General features: G+C 45.6%; 1 protein-coding gene across 1 annotated transcript; it reads right to left on the minus strand.

Annotated features, from left to right (window-relative positions):
* Positions 1-441: 441 nt before the first annotated feature.
* On the minus strand, positions 442-14944 carry TNFAIP3 (TNF alpha induced protein 3). Its single transcript, XM_006776193.2, has 9 exons — positions 14830-14944; positions 11519-11831; positions 8051-8241; positions 7239-7386; positions 6900-7070; positions 5874-6054; positions 3829-4736; positions 2987-3168; positions 442-2349 (listed from the first exon to the last, which is right to left on the minus strand). Exons 2-9 carry the CDS (start codon positions 11814-11816, stop codon positions 2077-2079), a joined length of 2352 nt encoding a protein of 783 aa, XP_006776256.1. The 5' UTR covers positions 11817-11831; positions 14830-14944; the 3' UTR covers positions 442-2076.
* Between the last annotated feature and the right edge of the window lie 576 nt (positions 14945-15520).

Raw genomic sequence — 15520 nt, forward strand, 5'->3', positions numbered from 1 at the left:
TATAATTTCCCAGGACACGGATGCTGCCATCACAGCCACAAGTCATCTCTTCCAAGGTCTGACCCAGGAAATCTACACCAGTTTTCCTTCCTCTCCTCCTCTTTCTCTTTCCTTCCTGTCTCTCTGCTCCTCCCTCTGGTTTTCTCTTTCTGCACATTATTAAGGCTTAGAGCAGGAACCCTTGGAGGAGCACAGGGTCCTAGCACCTCCTGGGAACTGGCACTGGCAGGCCTTTCCCACTCTCCTCCGGGCCCTGGAGTCCTCTGGTAAACCGGATGTCTTACCCTCACACAGTTATTATTTTTGCGAAGTTCTCTTATTATGCATGAGTGAGAGATGTATCCCCTGCCCAGGTATTCCTTGATATAAAGATTGTTGGGAAGTGTGGTCTTAATATTTGGGCCTTTTCCTTTCATCATATATAAACAGAAAGCATCAAAATTCACTCTTAAATAATTTATCTTTTAATATTGACATTTGTGAAAAGTTACAATTATTTAGGAAACTTTTAATAAACCCAACAGAGTAAACAGAAATCTACTTAAACAACTAAATGTGCAAATGTTTTTATAACAAGTATAAATAATTTCATGTTTTCACATTAAGAATGAGAATATCAATACACAAAATATTAATATATCAACCTTAAAAGGAATAGATGAAAACACTGAGGACTATGGAGCACTAGTCCAGACCAAAAAAAAAATGGCGCCTTTAACTCTGGGGACAATGTGTTTCCCCTGCCATTTTTTCTAGAACAAGTATGACAGTGACACAAAAGCACATACAGAAACCACAGGCTGAGGACAGACAGTTCCTCATACTCACAGACAGGAGGTCACTGCCCTGTGCCCCGGGAAGGCATTCACACAGCAAGTAAAACCATCACTCAAGGCCACGTCTTCCCTGTGACCTCCAACCTCATCCCTGTTCCTTTCCAAACTCATCTCTAAGGAGGTAGAATAGTCAGAGACAATTCTATATTGTGGCTGGGAAGTGGCTCTGGCCACTTCAAGTTTCATGAAGAAGAAGCATGAGATTTTAATAAACTGACTAGGGATGCAATTCCTTCTTTCCTCAGGAAGACGACGGAAGTGCATCAGAGCGGCCAACTCCCCCGCTGCAGCCGGGAACTTGCCTGGCTCCCGAACATGACCCACAGCAAGTATGTTATTTCAGAAGACAGTAGGGCATTTTCCCCAGAGCAGAAGAGACAACTTCATTTAAATAACCTTAAAGTTTGCAATAAAATAAATAAAGTAAACTCCAGACATAGGGCCTTTGACAAGGCAGCGGGTTGAGTTCATGAAAGCTGTACGTACATGCGGTGGCCCAACAACAACCAGAAAATAGGTTATTATTGTTTAGTCTTCTTATTCCAGGGCAGCATTTCAACACAATAAAAAAAAAATCCCTCATACACAAGGGTGCATTATATGTCCACATTATTATACACACCTCAGTTCAAGATAGCCTGTATAGAAGCGAAGACTGTGATAACCCAGAGGCACACGTCTTCCCACTAAGATATTCTGGTGTTTACAAGGTGCATATTGTAAAGAGCAGCTGAATGCTTTGCAGTAGGAACTTCGTCTCAGCAGCCTCAGAATCACAGTCCGAGAGAAAGGAGTGAGGCAGGGAGGGAAAAGCCACCAACTACTGACACTGGAGATGTCCGTTTTCCCTGAGCTTCCCAACCTTCTCACAGAGGCCGGTGGGCGGTGAGGACTCAGCTCCCACCTCTGGGCAGGGCCGATGGAGGCAGGTGACCGTGTCTTGTCTCTTTTCTTGAAAGATGACCAAGCAGTCCTGGCACGCTTTCCAAGTCCGTCCAGTTCCTGGCCTCTGCTTGTAGGAGAGGAGGAGGAGCCCCAGACGGAATCCGACACCATCTGCTCCAAGGCCACCTGGGACTGTTCCTCGGTTACCAAATTCAAGGCCATGACCAAGAGCTTATCTTTCCTCTCCTGCTCAAAGACAACCTTGAGCCTCTGAGGCCTGGACTGACTCCAGTGGCACTGGAGTGTTTAGAGGATAGCACCATGTTGGCTAACGGCTGGGGCTCACCTGTCCGCCTTAGCTGTACATCTGCTTGAACTGAAAGCACTCGTTACAGTAGCCATTGCACTTGGCGTTGCCAAAGTGATCACAGGCAGGGGCCCGGCAGCGCTGTTTGGGAGGCTCTTCGGGAACTGGCTCACCCCGGCCCACCCGCTGGCCGAGGTGCTGGCACTCCATGCAGAGTTCCTCGTTGCGACAGGCCAGGATGTTCTTGCAGGAGGCCCGGGCACACTTGGGCCTGGAGGCACTCTGTGTGGTTCGAGGCACGTCTCTGCGCTGGCTCGTTCTCTGGGGGGGAAAGAGCAGAGGGAACTGTGGGTCACACTTCTCAAGGAGAGACCAGGGGTCTTAGAGGACAGTGTGATGTGACCAGGCTCTGGGGGTGAAGAGCATCTGCCTGAGCAATGAAGCAGAAGTCCACATGCAGCCTGTGAGCAGGAGCCCTCCCAGCACTTTCCCCTCAGCCCCACCAAAGCAGACCTGGCCCCGGGATGCTGATGGAACCCCCAATCCTAACCCCGAGGCCCACAAATGCTGGCCAGTTGGCTGCTGTTTAGACCAAATCAACTGCCATTGTTTATTTAGACAGATTCCTACCGTTCTGTAAACAGCAGGAGAAGCATCTATCAGTCAAAGTTTGCTTTTCTCATATGCCACCCAGGAGGCACCTGGGTGCTCTGCCTCCTCCTGTCTCCTCTTGGTAGAGGATTATTTCAGAAAATCTGCTGACCACTTAGGTGTTTGTGTTTCTGCTATAACTCCAAGAGCTCTCTGACAGCCCCCTGGCTTTGGGAGGCGTTAAGAGGTTTTATTCTATGGCTAATCTTACTTGTTTTTTGAAATGAATTCTAAGGTATACGTAGGCCGTGTAAATCATAGTGCTTGCTCCAGCTAAATGAGAAGGGTATCTCTCAAAATGTCTTACCAGCTGCTCTTCAGTCCTTTTTGCTTCATGAAATCTCTGATTTTGAGCTTCAATGAAACACTTCTGACAGTATCCTTCAAACACGGTGCTTCCGAGGGTGCCGCATTCCCGCCCCAGGCAGGGGGCTGCGTTCTGGAACCTGGAGCCTGTGGGACTTGCTTTCCCCGAGGCAGCAACAAAATCTGGAAGAGAGTTGATACCAGTGAGTACCACATATGGGCCACAAGCAGAGAGAAATGATGACTTGAGCGAAAGAAACAGGCTCCAAATACAGATTAGGCCAGACTCCGATATTGACACAAGAGCAGCCTTCTATAAATTCAACAAACTTTTTAAAAAGTGATAACGCTGTCATTGAAACATCGCTGACTTTACAAATCTCTCACTTGGAACTTGCCCACTGGTCAGGCACAGTAACAGAACAGAGACACATCCAGTGCCCATCCTTCTTTCTAAGAGTAATTAGAGATTTCTAAAACCGCAGATGGTTTCTCACAATGTCAGCAGAGACATCCCTATCTCCAGCTGCTACTCTTCAGATTTTGAGTTTCCTCTGTTACACCAAAGTTTCAAGAAAAGTCTAGTTTAAACTCTACCTTATAAACACAACACTTAACCACCTGTGAAAACTAATTCTATAAACTCTACCCACAGGATGCACTTGGGACATGGTGTTCCGTGCCCTTTGCTTCCGTGTGTGGCTGGCAGAGCCAGTGTGACCGTCCCTCTGTGTAACATTCTACCCCACTGCCCAGAGGGCCTCCTTTCTTGAAGTTCGACAACAAAACCCTTCTATATAGGGGCTTCAAAACAGGGGTTAAAAGACCCAGCATTTCACTCACGTTTATTTTCTCTGTACTCGATGAAACACAGCGTGCAAAAGCCCTGGTTTTCGGGAGTCCCAAAATACATGCAGCCAGCTTTCCTGCACTTGCTGGTCCCCGTCCTGTCCCCAGGAGTGCGTGTGGCCTGAGAAGAGCAGCCAGAGGGGGCCTCGTTCCCAGCTCTGTGGCAAGAATGGGGGGAGAGACTCTGGATGAGCTGTGCGGGGTCGGACTTGGACCTCTGATGACAGGAAGGAGGGATGCTGGAGCTGAGGTTTGAGGCGGGCTCTGCCGTAGTCCTTTTGAAGCAAGTGCTGCAGATCCCATTAAATGTCCTGGTGACGTCCTGGAGGCAGGCTCGGCACTTACCAGGATCTAAACGCCTCGTGTTGTCCGAGGTGTGGCCTGCATTAAGTTGCCGGGCATTGTGGCAACGCTCACAGAATCCGTTGTGCTGCACGTTCAGTGTGAAAGGGCAGCCGGGGCTCCTGCACTTCATGGCCGTGGTCTCGCTGAACAGGAAGAGGCTGGGTGCTGTCGGAGGGGCCGAATGAGGCCCCCCAGCTGGCTCCTCAGGGCCCCAGGCCGTGGGCTCGTAGGCCTCGCCCCGAGAGGCTCCCAGCACCACGTCCGGGCCTGGCTTGGGGTTCAGCTTGGGGGATTTGTTCTGGTTCTTTTGCCGCCTCTCTGCGCATTCATGGCATAGAGGCTGGGTGTTCACGGACATGAAGAAAGGACAGTTGGGTGTTTCACATTTTACATCCATGAGAGAAAGCTGGGGCATGGAAGGCTCCAAAGCGTGCTGGGCGTGCAGCTCTCTCCGCCCCTGCTCCGTGTTCTCCTGCCACTTCTTGTACTCGTGCTGGACAAGTTCAAAGTAATCATCGACCAGATTTATTTCCTTTGGTAAGTTAGCTTCATCCAACCTAAAGACCAAAAGGAAAAATATGAGACTTCATACATATGCACACACACACACACATACACACACACACAATTGTACGGCAATAGTTCACCAGAGCAAACTTAGAATGTGGATTCTAGAACCAGTCATTGAGATGCAAGCCTATCATGAAGACTTTGCACATTACACCGTCCAACATTACACAGTCCAGTACTTTATGATATCAGGAATCACCGTCTTCTTGAGTCAATGTATCCAGAATTGTGGATAATTCTAAAGAAAGGGCTACTCCGGGGCTGCCGCTACACCTTAATGGCTCTCTGCCTCTTCTAAAAACTCACTTTTACTTTCTACCATCTCAGAGATCAAATTTCTAGTAAACGATTACTCAGGTGTTCTTTTGGGACTAGTCTACTTTATGATACAAATGACTTGGGCACTTTGTGTTCTGTACTTTGCTGTTATTAATTTTAAACTAGTGCCTGGTCTCTGCTAGGATGAATGGCCATGAGCAGTACCCAGAGGCAGACAAACCCCTTGGCGTTATTTATGATTCTCTGTAATTTGTTACTCTCCACTTTGGGAAACACATTCTCTTGGGTCATTGGAGGTCAATTCTTGTGCATTTCAGTTCTAAGAAATAGGCACCGCTTTGAGATAAAACCAGTGTTTGGCATTTCGATACCTGTACCGTGTGCACTCGGAGTGTCTCCTCCCTTTTCCTTGTGGTGAAATCACGTGGCTGCTACACAAACACATTCTACTACTCAGTCTGAGTCTGGTGTGTCTGTCCTTACCAAGAAGCCAAGAAAAAAAAGGCTCTTGTTTCTAAGAATTTTCACTTGTCTAGTACTAGAGAAATGAAGAAAAACAAGTATCCGTGATGTAAACAAACTTTTTTAAAAGCCACAATTCTGACTCTCAGCATCCATATGTGTAGGAAAATCACTAGAGGTAGATTTCTCGTTCTCATTTGAAACCAGTTAGTAATGCCTCGGGTGAGCCTCTCTGACGCTGGCAAGCCTCTGAGCTTGTTTCACACTGGAGCAAGCTGCATTCAAACACATTACTGTTGAGCTTTGGGGTGGCAGCAGCTTACGTGGCTGAATGACAAACAGTTGAAGAGGACAGAGGTTGGAGGCAGAGATAAAGCGCTTACTTTGCAGCATTAATCAAGTGGGTGGTGCCATGGTCCCAGCCTTGCACTGGGATTTCTATCACCATCAAGTACTCTTTCAAAAGCTTCTCCTTCATCTCGTTTTCAGGATCTGTCAAAAAGTGAACTTTCAAGTCTTCAAATCTTCCTCGCTCTCTGTTAACAAGTGGAACGGCTCGGATTTCTGAGGGGAAAAATAACACATAAGTCAAACATAATTCTGCTAAACGAGATGTGTGAGGCTATGCACATAATGATTAAAATTTGAAAATGCAGAAAGGGCACAATCACAGAGTGGAAAACTATTATCAAGCCAAAAACTCAAATGGGGAAACAAACTCTGCTAAACTCTAATCTAAAATGCATTGTTTCCAGGAAGCTCACAGAATATAAAGCAGCGTGGAGGCAGCAGATCCGGCTGCTTAAATTCCCACACTTCACAATCAGACTGACCTGAGTTCGAATCCTGACTCTGCCACTATCAAATTCTGTGACATTAGGCAAGTTATTTACCCTCTCTGAGTGTCAGGTGCCTCAACTGTAAAATAAGGCTACCAATGCTTACAACCCATAGAGATGCTGTGAGGATAAAATGAAATAAAGTAATATGCCTAAAGCACTTACAAAGTGTCTAGTGCACATTAAGCTATTATACTAACAGCTAACCTAATAGACATTTACCGGCTCCATGCCAGGCCCTGGATTAAGGGATCTGTGTGCCTTAACTGGTCACTTATTAATAGAAATGATAGTAGTAAGATATATATATGTATCTCCTACTTGCAACTAACATACTGAAAGTAATTCTGAAGCCATACACAAAAGGGAAGGGAGTATCATGATTACTGCTATTGCATTACTGTTGGAAACCAAGCCAATGGCAGCGTACTGTATTTAAATAAGAATAATACACTTCCATGAGACTAACTCAATAAGCCACAAAAGAGCAAACCCCGACATTCAGCGGGAACAGGGTGTACCGCTATCTACCAGCAGTTACAAATGCGAATGAATGCTCAGGTTTCTCACCAGGCCCACTGTCCTTCAGGGTCACCAGGGGTACAAAGTGTTGGCTGTCGTAGCCGAGAACAATGGGGTATCTGTAGCATTCCTGGGCGGGCCAATGGAGAGGCAAATAAATTCCGCCCACCTTCAAAGGAGCAAAATTGGAACCTGATTCCAAACTTCTCAGCATTTTGTCTGTTGAAAGAAAAAGAAAAAATAAGGCCCTCAGGTGACTTTCATCAAATTTCGTTTAGCCACGGTTGCCTGTAACTTTGGCAGCGTAGGTTTTTTTTTTCCCTAAGAGAAAAAGCATTAAAACTGAAAAGCACTTGCATACAAATAAGCGACCTGTAGGCAACTCACCTGAAATGACGATGATCGGTCTTCTGAGGATGTTGCAAAGGACAAAGATGTGTACTTCTTCCAGTGAACTATACGGAAGGCCACTTCGGGCCCCTGGTGTGTCGGTGGATGCCATTTTGATAAGGTTGTCCCATTCATCAGTCCAATTCTGAAGGGAGAGGGGGAAGGAGGGGAACAATGTTTGAATGTACTCTGCATTAAAAAATCATTCTGACACACTCTGTGGTTATTCATTTATATAACTCGGCTTGCTTTTCCCCTTTCTGGAAATCAGCATTCAAATGATCACCCTTTTCCCCCCCATTTTGGTTTTCTTCCCTTACTATTTTCCATTACAAGGCAAACTCAGAAGTGGGGGAGGATGACGGGGACAGCACCTGCTTTCAAAAAATCCCTGATGAGGCATAACACTGAAGCCCCTCATCCAAATGTACACAAAAATTCCAAACTTGTGACTGAGAATGGCGAGGTCTGAGTTTGACTGGCGGGCTCAGCAAAGCATGCAAAGGACAATCAAACTGAAAAACAACCACCATGCCACCGGGAAGGCCATGCCACCGGGAAGGCCAGCGATCAGAATGATCAAGCTAAAGTGAAAAGACACATAGCTGGGAATCTGCTGCCCTGGAGTCTCCCAACGGTGACAAAATCCTCAGTTCAACCCCAGGAGGTTTCCATGGACAATGTTTTGCTTAGCCAAGCTCATGTGACCTAGTAAATCATATGCTTCTGAGAGCATGGGCTGGCCTAAGGTCCTCTTTCCCCCACAGGGAGTTCTGGCAATGGATGCCGAGTGGGGGAACAAAACATACCCGGGTGTCGTAGCAAAGCCCCGTTTCCACAAACTCCTGAGATTTCAGAGACTCCAGCTGCCAGCGGAATTTAAAGTTGCGTGTGTCTGTCTCCTTGAGAGTGCTGAAGAGTGCCTTCCTCAGGACCAAGTCTGTGTCCTGAACACCCCACATGTACTGAGAAGCAGCATGCATGAGGCAGTTTCCATCACCTGAGGACATAAGAGAAGCAAATCAAGCAATCCACAGACAAACCCAGCGAAGCACCTCAGAATAAAGGAGCGCTCATGCTATCCTGGGAGACCCCCTGGGGCATGCAGAAATGCAAATGGTTGATTACATTTCACAGATGATGGGGGTGTGGGGAGAGATCCTTATTTTTTATGACTGATATCAAAGGAGCAAAAGGACCCAGGGATAGGTAATCACTGGACCTTTGTCCAGCCCAGCTCTGCCCTAACTCATTTAGGTGACTTGGGGGGAAATCCCTTAATCTCTCTGAGTCCTTTTCCTCTTTGTGAAATGAGGGCATTGGATTATGATCTCTCAAGTCTGTTCCTTTGCTAATATTCCTTGATGTTCTGGCTAAGACACTGGCAATACTGCCTTCTGCCTCTAGCAGAGTAGACCCAGGGCAACGTGCACAAACCAGGAAGCCACTTGTCTCCATTCACTAGACAGGGACGGTCTGGCTATGACTCAGTGGTAAATGACTTGACCATTCCACTGTAGGCTTTGGGGCCTGGGAGTTTCCTCTCCTGGTTTGTAAAGTGGGATTGAGAACACAATCATCTACTGTCACTGGTAATTATTTCATCTACGTTTAAATGCCTTATGTGAACATGCTTGTTAGAAATTGCAGTCCTTTTGAAAAGTTAAAGGGTGCTTGGATGCCTACATTTTGAAAATAATAATGATTTAGGGCTGGCATTTTAAGAATTTTGAGCAAAAAATAGATCTAATTGTATTCCATTAATTGGTTACTTTTATAGGCTAAAACCCACAATTTAAGAGACTGCATTTTTCCCAACCTCCAAATAATAAACATTTAGGGAGACTGTTTGATGATAATAATAATAATAATAAAATAAACTTATTCCTTAATCTCTTTGGAAAGTGCACAATTGTTTTTAAAAAGAAAAGTTCAACTCTTTTCTTTGTATAAGTAGGACAATACAGCTCTTTGACATTTTATCAAATTGTGATTATAGTCAAACTGTAAAACAACAACAACACCCCTGAAATACATATCCACAGCCAGTATCCCTTCAATTTACACACTTAGAAAAACTAACCAGATAAGTATTCAAACAAATGAACGAACAAGATCATTTGTGTCTTGGCAGAAGTGTGGCAACGTCTGCATTCTGTTGAAATTTCCCCTTTGCAAAATCTAGAGCAAAGATAAGGCCTTTTTTCTTCTGGTTGTGCTCACTTTCAGTTCTTTATTGAGATGCACCAGTATGAAATTCCCTAAGTAACATCTGGAATTCCCCAGTGTTAAGTTATTTGACTAGCAATTGAGCAACAGCTATTGTACTTTTTGTTCTGGTGTGTAGACATTTAAACTGCGAAGTGCACCCTGGACTTTCCAAGTGGGTGTGGTCAGGGTGAGCTGGAATAGGGCTACTCATTATACAAGTGAAATCGCTGCAGCCAATAGACGCTGGAATTTTTCACATGAAGTTTCAACTTTATGCCACCTACTCCCTTCCTCATTCACCACAGTCTCATATCCTCAAATGCAAACTTGTGAGTAACCCCCTCCCCAGACCATTGACTTTGTAGAACGCACCTATAGGGGGAAAGGCTTTTTTTAAAAGGTGCTAATAAAAATCAGAGAGGAAAAGCCATTTGCTTCCCCCACCCCCTAAATATTTTCCTTTTCCAGAATTTTAAGGCATTTTCTTGAAATTAGAAAATAAAAGGATTCTGAGCCTAAAAATCCCTGTTTCCAGAAAATGTTACCAAAATGCACTGGCTTTTGTAGTTCTCTTGTAGGATGAATCATCATTGATTTAAATGACAAATCTTTGCCAAACAAATGTTAACTCTTTATATTCTATTATTTTCTTAAGGAAATAGAGCCAGTTAAACCTAAAATGTCAGTTAATGAAACTAAGGTTTTCCTCTTTCTGCCACATTTCTAATTTTGCCGAATCTCTGTTTCCAACTCTCTCCAAATTGACTCCATCCATTTTATTTTTGTACAAAAAAGGGAGAGAGTTAAAACCACAAGCTGTCAGGAATATAAACCCCTTGATGATGACTTAACATAATTACCCACTTCTATGCATCACTTGATTTAATGCCAAGAACGATGGTAACACTAGCAATCCCAGTTTTTTTCTGTGTTTCTAAGAATCTATGCTTCAAAAATATAAGCAAGATGTTGAGATGATGTACAAGACCCTCCAGAAGCAAAGTAAAAAAACCCCCACAACCTCAGTCACACCAAGTTACCAAGTCAAAAGTGGCCAAAGTTAATGTATCAATTAAGTCACTTAAGTTAACGTTCTTATCCTCTCATTGTCCACCAGGATTTTCTGCACGCGGATGAATGTATTATTTAATTGGGATGGTTTAGGACTGTCACTGATCTAAGGACCTGAGATTCCTGCCCTTACCTAAACTATAAGCATTCATTTGATCTTGGGCCGTTTACTTGCTTAGTGTAATAATTAGCTACATCTACAAAATGGAATTTTGTATCTGCATGGAACAGTGTGGTTGGATGTTTCTAGGATGTGCACACTCTTGCTCAAAGGAAATAATTAAAAAAACCAAACAGTAAAGCTCAGAGCAGGAAACAGCTACTAATGGTAAAGGGCCACTGTGCAGATGGGCACAGACTGTCAGAAATTCAGTACTATCCCTAAAAATAATGAAGTGGAGGTCTAAAACCAGTGTTAAACATCTCAAATGCCTTTCTAGTTCATATCAAGGGGCGATAAGCAACAGAACTGAGCTAAGGAAAGAGCAGACAACAGGAGCCCCTCAACAGCCATTCATTGGTTAACCCATAAAAGGCCATCAGACCAAGAAGTATAAGACCATCATCACAAACGTTCTCTACTGACAGTGGGAAACATGGTAATACCAGTTTCACACCATGCTTTCCTCTTAAACGAAAGCCTTTTAATACTTCCATTACTGGCCAGGGAGGTGAATTTTACAGATGATTAAACAGTCACAAAACATTAGATGCATAAGTCACCTAACAAGGGCCTGGTGTTTAGAAATGCATTCCCCAAGCCTTAATGCACTCTGCTCTCTAATATACACAACTAGAAAATATCCTTGATAAAAATATTCACAAAACAAGCTTGCTTTCATCACATGCCCCCACAGAGTTTCTATACTAAGGTGTCAAAGGCCTCAAGAGATTTGTGTTTGGGCTAGTGCTATTAAAATGTAATGAATGGGGACCCAGGACTGTGGAAGCCACACACACACACAGAACACACACCAGACAAAAGCATGCCTTACCATTTGTCTTCAAAGCCACAAGTTTTCTGACTTCTCGACACCAGTTGAGCTTCTTTTGACTTTCCAGGGAGGCCTGGATGGTTCTGTCTATGAGAGCTTTGTGGATGATCTCCCGAAATTGTGGGCAAAACTGGCAAGTTCTAAACATTTCCAGCGTGTACCGGTGCATGGATTTTAAATGATGAATGATTCCATTGGTAGGTTTAAATATATCTTCTGGAGTTCTCTCTCTGATCTTCACAGCTTTCCGCATATTGCTCAAATACAAAGCCTGAGGAAGGAGTTGTTCAGCCATCATGTTCTTCCACAACACCTGAAGAGGAGGAAAAAACCCATTCCGTTAGCCCGGCTTTGATACTATTCCTATATACCTGCCCGCAGGAAACCCCAGCATTTGATCTTGTCATTACCCTAATCTGTAGGCAAAAGATCTTAGTCACTTCTACTCCCAGGATACTAGCTGGCCTCAAAGATTAACTCACACTGGACTGTTTTAAATTACATCACTTTTAAAGATTAGTCTAAACAAGAGAAGGAAGGCGGAGAGTGGGTACTGAGGAGGAGGTGGTGGAGGAGGAGGAGGAGGGGAATAACCCTGTATTGGAAAGACAGTAAATATTTTGTGAAAAATCCTGCAATTTTATGCTCTCCCCTAGGCATCTGACTGGAGTTTCCTCTTTAGCCCCAAAGAGAAATATTCACAAAGAGTTTTATTTATACATTTATTATAATGTTTATAGAGTTAAAACTGAATGTTGTATAAACAACAAAAAAGCCTAGGTCCAGCAAGATGCTTTGTAATTTTAAGAGCAAATGATCCACAAGCAGTCTTTCCAAACCTGATTACTGAACTTTAAACATCAGAATAAGCAATGAAATAATAGCAATAATAGGATAATAAATTCTACACTTCCAAGAGCAGACACTGGAGCTCAATTACGTCAATGCAACTGCCAACCAAATTCTATTCTCTTCCTCCAGGTACCAACACTCAGATGCATTTCCCACTCTGTCTTCACTCTAAAATCTTCAAACCTAATCAACAGGTGGAAGGAAATGAACAGCTGGAAGAGGATGAGGGAAGAAATTTCAGCCAGTGGCCACTCAGGACCTATGAAAGAGGAGGGGGACAATACCCAGCATCCACAACCCATGCCAACAGTGTGCAACGATGTGAAGGGACGCAAGTGGGATCTTGCAGCGTGGAGAGCTAGCTCTCATTCACTGGCCCTTAGTAGGGTGCCTCTAATTTCCAAGAGGAAGACAAAGATGGTTTCAGAGAATGAAGATATTCCCTGGAAAGTTTCATAGTGATTGTGAATCCTACTCCTGCATCAGACTATTTGCCAGGCCTCTAGTTGAGAAAAAAAGTAAATCAATATAAGAGGGAGAAGAAACCTAGATATTAAGGAAGCCACTCCTGGGACGCCATTGATAAGGCCTTCTAAATTCTGTGGCCCATTAAAAAAAGAGATTTGGATTAGATGACCCCAAGGTTGCTTCTGGGGAGTTTTCTGGTGGTAGTTTTGCATCAGAATTCCTAATCTGATTGCCAGATGAGGCCTGGGAGAAGTCATTCTCTGGGTCAGATAATGATCTGTCCTCTGATGTCAACCATTCTCTGCAGGTAGAAGTGGGCAGCATTATTGCAGGACTACAGACACAACAAAGGTACAAAAACATCACAAAGACTTCCCCTTTGTGGCATGGCAAAAGTCTCTTTTAAGATGTCATTTACTTATCTGTCCATCACTCAACAAGCACTGTCTGCCCATCTGCTAAAGGTTGTACTTGATGCTGGGGTTAAATATCAAAGACAACCTTACTCCCCCTCTTGAAATCACATGACCACCTTAGTCGGCAGCGAAGGCAACAGAAGCACAGGTCCTGCTCAGGTCCCACACTATCCGGGGGCAGAACTTTGCCTAGAAGCCAGGTCTTTCAATACCTGCCCCTTGCTATTCTCACACCATCGTACCTGTGATGGCAATGCCTGCTGCTCCGGATGGAAATGGACAGGCAATAGGACGATTTTAAACATGCTAGATGGAGCCCCCTTTTGCTTTTCTGACTCTTCTATTATTTTCTTCTGAATCTAAAGCTCTTGCAAATAGTGAGAGCTGTAAACCATATGCAAGACATGCAAATGTCAATCTTGGCTAGCCCAGTGCCATCTCATTCATAGGTTTAGTCTTGCACAGCCCACAGAATTGCCCCCTTAAATCAAAACCCACTGTCCAAGTTCCCAGTATGTGGACATCTCCACACTTAAGATCAAAGAATACATTTTTCTGACCTATGACTATACTGTCCTCATAGGCAAAGACACACAATATTACCCTTAACATTTCTTTTACGTTTCTATTATCTCACCTTTTATCAACAAATACCTCATGGAAATTTTGGAACGTACCCCCTCCAAATATTCAAAAAATTGTGCAAAGAATTGCAAGAACGAAAGGAGCACCTTAGATGACAAGAAAGGAGCCGTGACTGAATGCTCAATACCCTGGGCCATGAGGGCTCAATGAATGAACAGTGGTTCTCCCAAAATGCTGCCCCAGACACTTGACCAGGCCGGCTTTCCAAGGCAGAGAACTGAAAACAAAGCGGTCTCCCAGAGAGCCCAGCTCCTTCCTTACTTAATACCACTGCTTTCCTGAGAGGCCAGGTGGCAGGATGCAGAACGACCCCGGTTGACAAAGACTGTCTGACTGTGGGGTAGAGGCTGGGGCAGGGGCCTGCAGATCTTTCTAAACTGGAGCCCCCCTAAAGCAGGCCAAAGACCCACGTCTACATGCACACCTGGCTTACAATGATGCTATTGAAAATGATGGACCCGCCTCGCGACCTCCGACTGACTCCCTTGCACAGAACTCTCTGGAGTGGTTAGCTGACCTCTGCACAATCTGGGAAGAAGCCGCAGCATTCTGCAAGGTCTACGTGGCCACGGACATGCAGCCCTTGGTTCCAAAATAAAGACACGAAAAAGAGCAAAGCAACAACGACCACCCGACCAAGCGGCCTCAGGGGCGACTCTCCATCAGTCAGCTGCAGTTTAAGTTCTCTGCATAATCTGAAAGGCACAGCTGGCTGGAGGAATCCAGGGCTGTCACCCCGACATCTGGCGCGGTGACCTCAACTCGCAGCATTGCAAACCCTACCATGGGCACCCACTGCCCTCCAGGACCGCTGCAAAACCAGCGCCAGGTCGACCGGGTCCAGCCCGCGAATCGCTGCCAAATGCGCACCCACAGCCCCGGCCCGGAGAAAGACGCCGGGGGCAGACAGCACGGAGACGTGGCGGTTACCTTTCCAGGGCTGCGCGATCCTCTCCCGAAGTCCCAAGTGCAGGTCAGGGCAGGCGAAGGCCGCAGGCAAGGGTCGGGGCCAGGCGGAGGCGGCACCCCATGGACGGACAGCCGGGCTCGGAAAAAGGTGGCGCCGCGCCCCCGCCGCGCTCCCAGGGCTGCTCTCGCCGCTCCGCCCCCGCGGGTTCTGAGCGCCCTGCACTCGGCCGCGGCAAAGGCTGCAGACTGCCAGTTCTCTGTTCTCTCTTTCTGTTTAACCGCGGAGCCCGGAGGTGTCCCCGCGTGAGTCACCTGGGCATTTCGGAAGCTGGGGCCAACGTCACATCCATGTGGAAATCGCTGTGATGGGAACTGGAAATGAAATAGGTTCTTTTTCTCAGCCGTTTTTCTGCAGAAAATCATCCACTGTGGAGAACAAGAAGGGAAATAATAAAGAAAGAAAACCCTAAAAATCACCCAGCGGCGAACTTCAGGCCTCTGGGCCGGTTTGAAAGCTTGGGTTGTGCACGTGATGAGCTCATAGGGGAGCCCATGATTCTAGGCCCCTGCGGGGATTTCGAGAAAAAGAAGCAGTCACAGCCTTCCTCCCCACTCCCAGCGTTCCTGCCAGCCCCGGACCCCAGGCTGAGGGAGGCAGGTCCGAGGTGACATCAGGCCCCGCGGCCCTGAGATCTTGAAGTTCACAGGAACA

Source organism: Myotis davidii, unplaced genomic scaffold (genome assembly GCF_000327345.1).
Source record: "Myotis davidii unplaced genomic scaffold, ASM32734v1 scaffold266, whole genome shotgun sequence".
Classification (NCBI taxonomy): domain Eukaryota; kingdom Metazoa; phylum Chordata; class Mammalia; order Chiroptera; family Vespertilionidae; genus Myotis; species Myotis davidii.

Bases quoted from the DNA above. Each gene is read 5' to 3' on its own strand.
- TNFAIP3 (XM_006776193.2), bottom strand. From the start codon at position 11,816: ATGATGGCTGAACAACTCCTTCCTCAGGCTTTGTATTTGAGCAATATG. The intron at 8,242-11,518 runs GTAAGGCATGCT...TTATGTCCTCAG, and splicing joins TGTGGCTTTGAAGACAAATG to GTGATGGAAACTGCCTCATG. The intron at 7,387-8,050 runs GTATGTTTTGTT...CTCTCCCTTCAG, and splicing joins GGCTTTGCTACGACACCCGG to AATTGGACTGATGAATGGGA.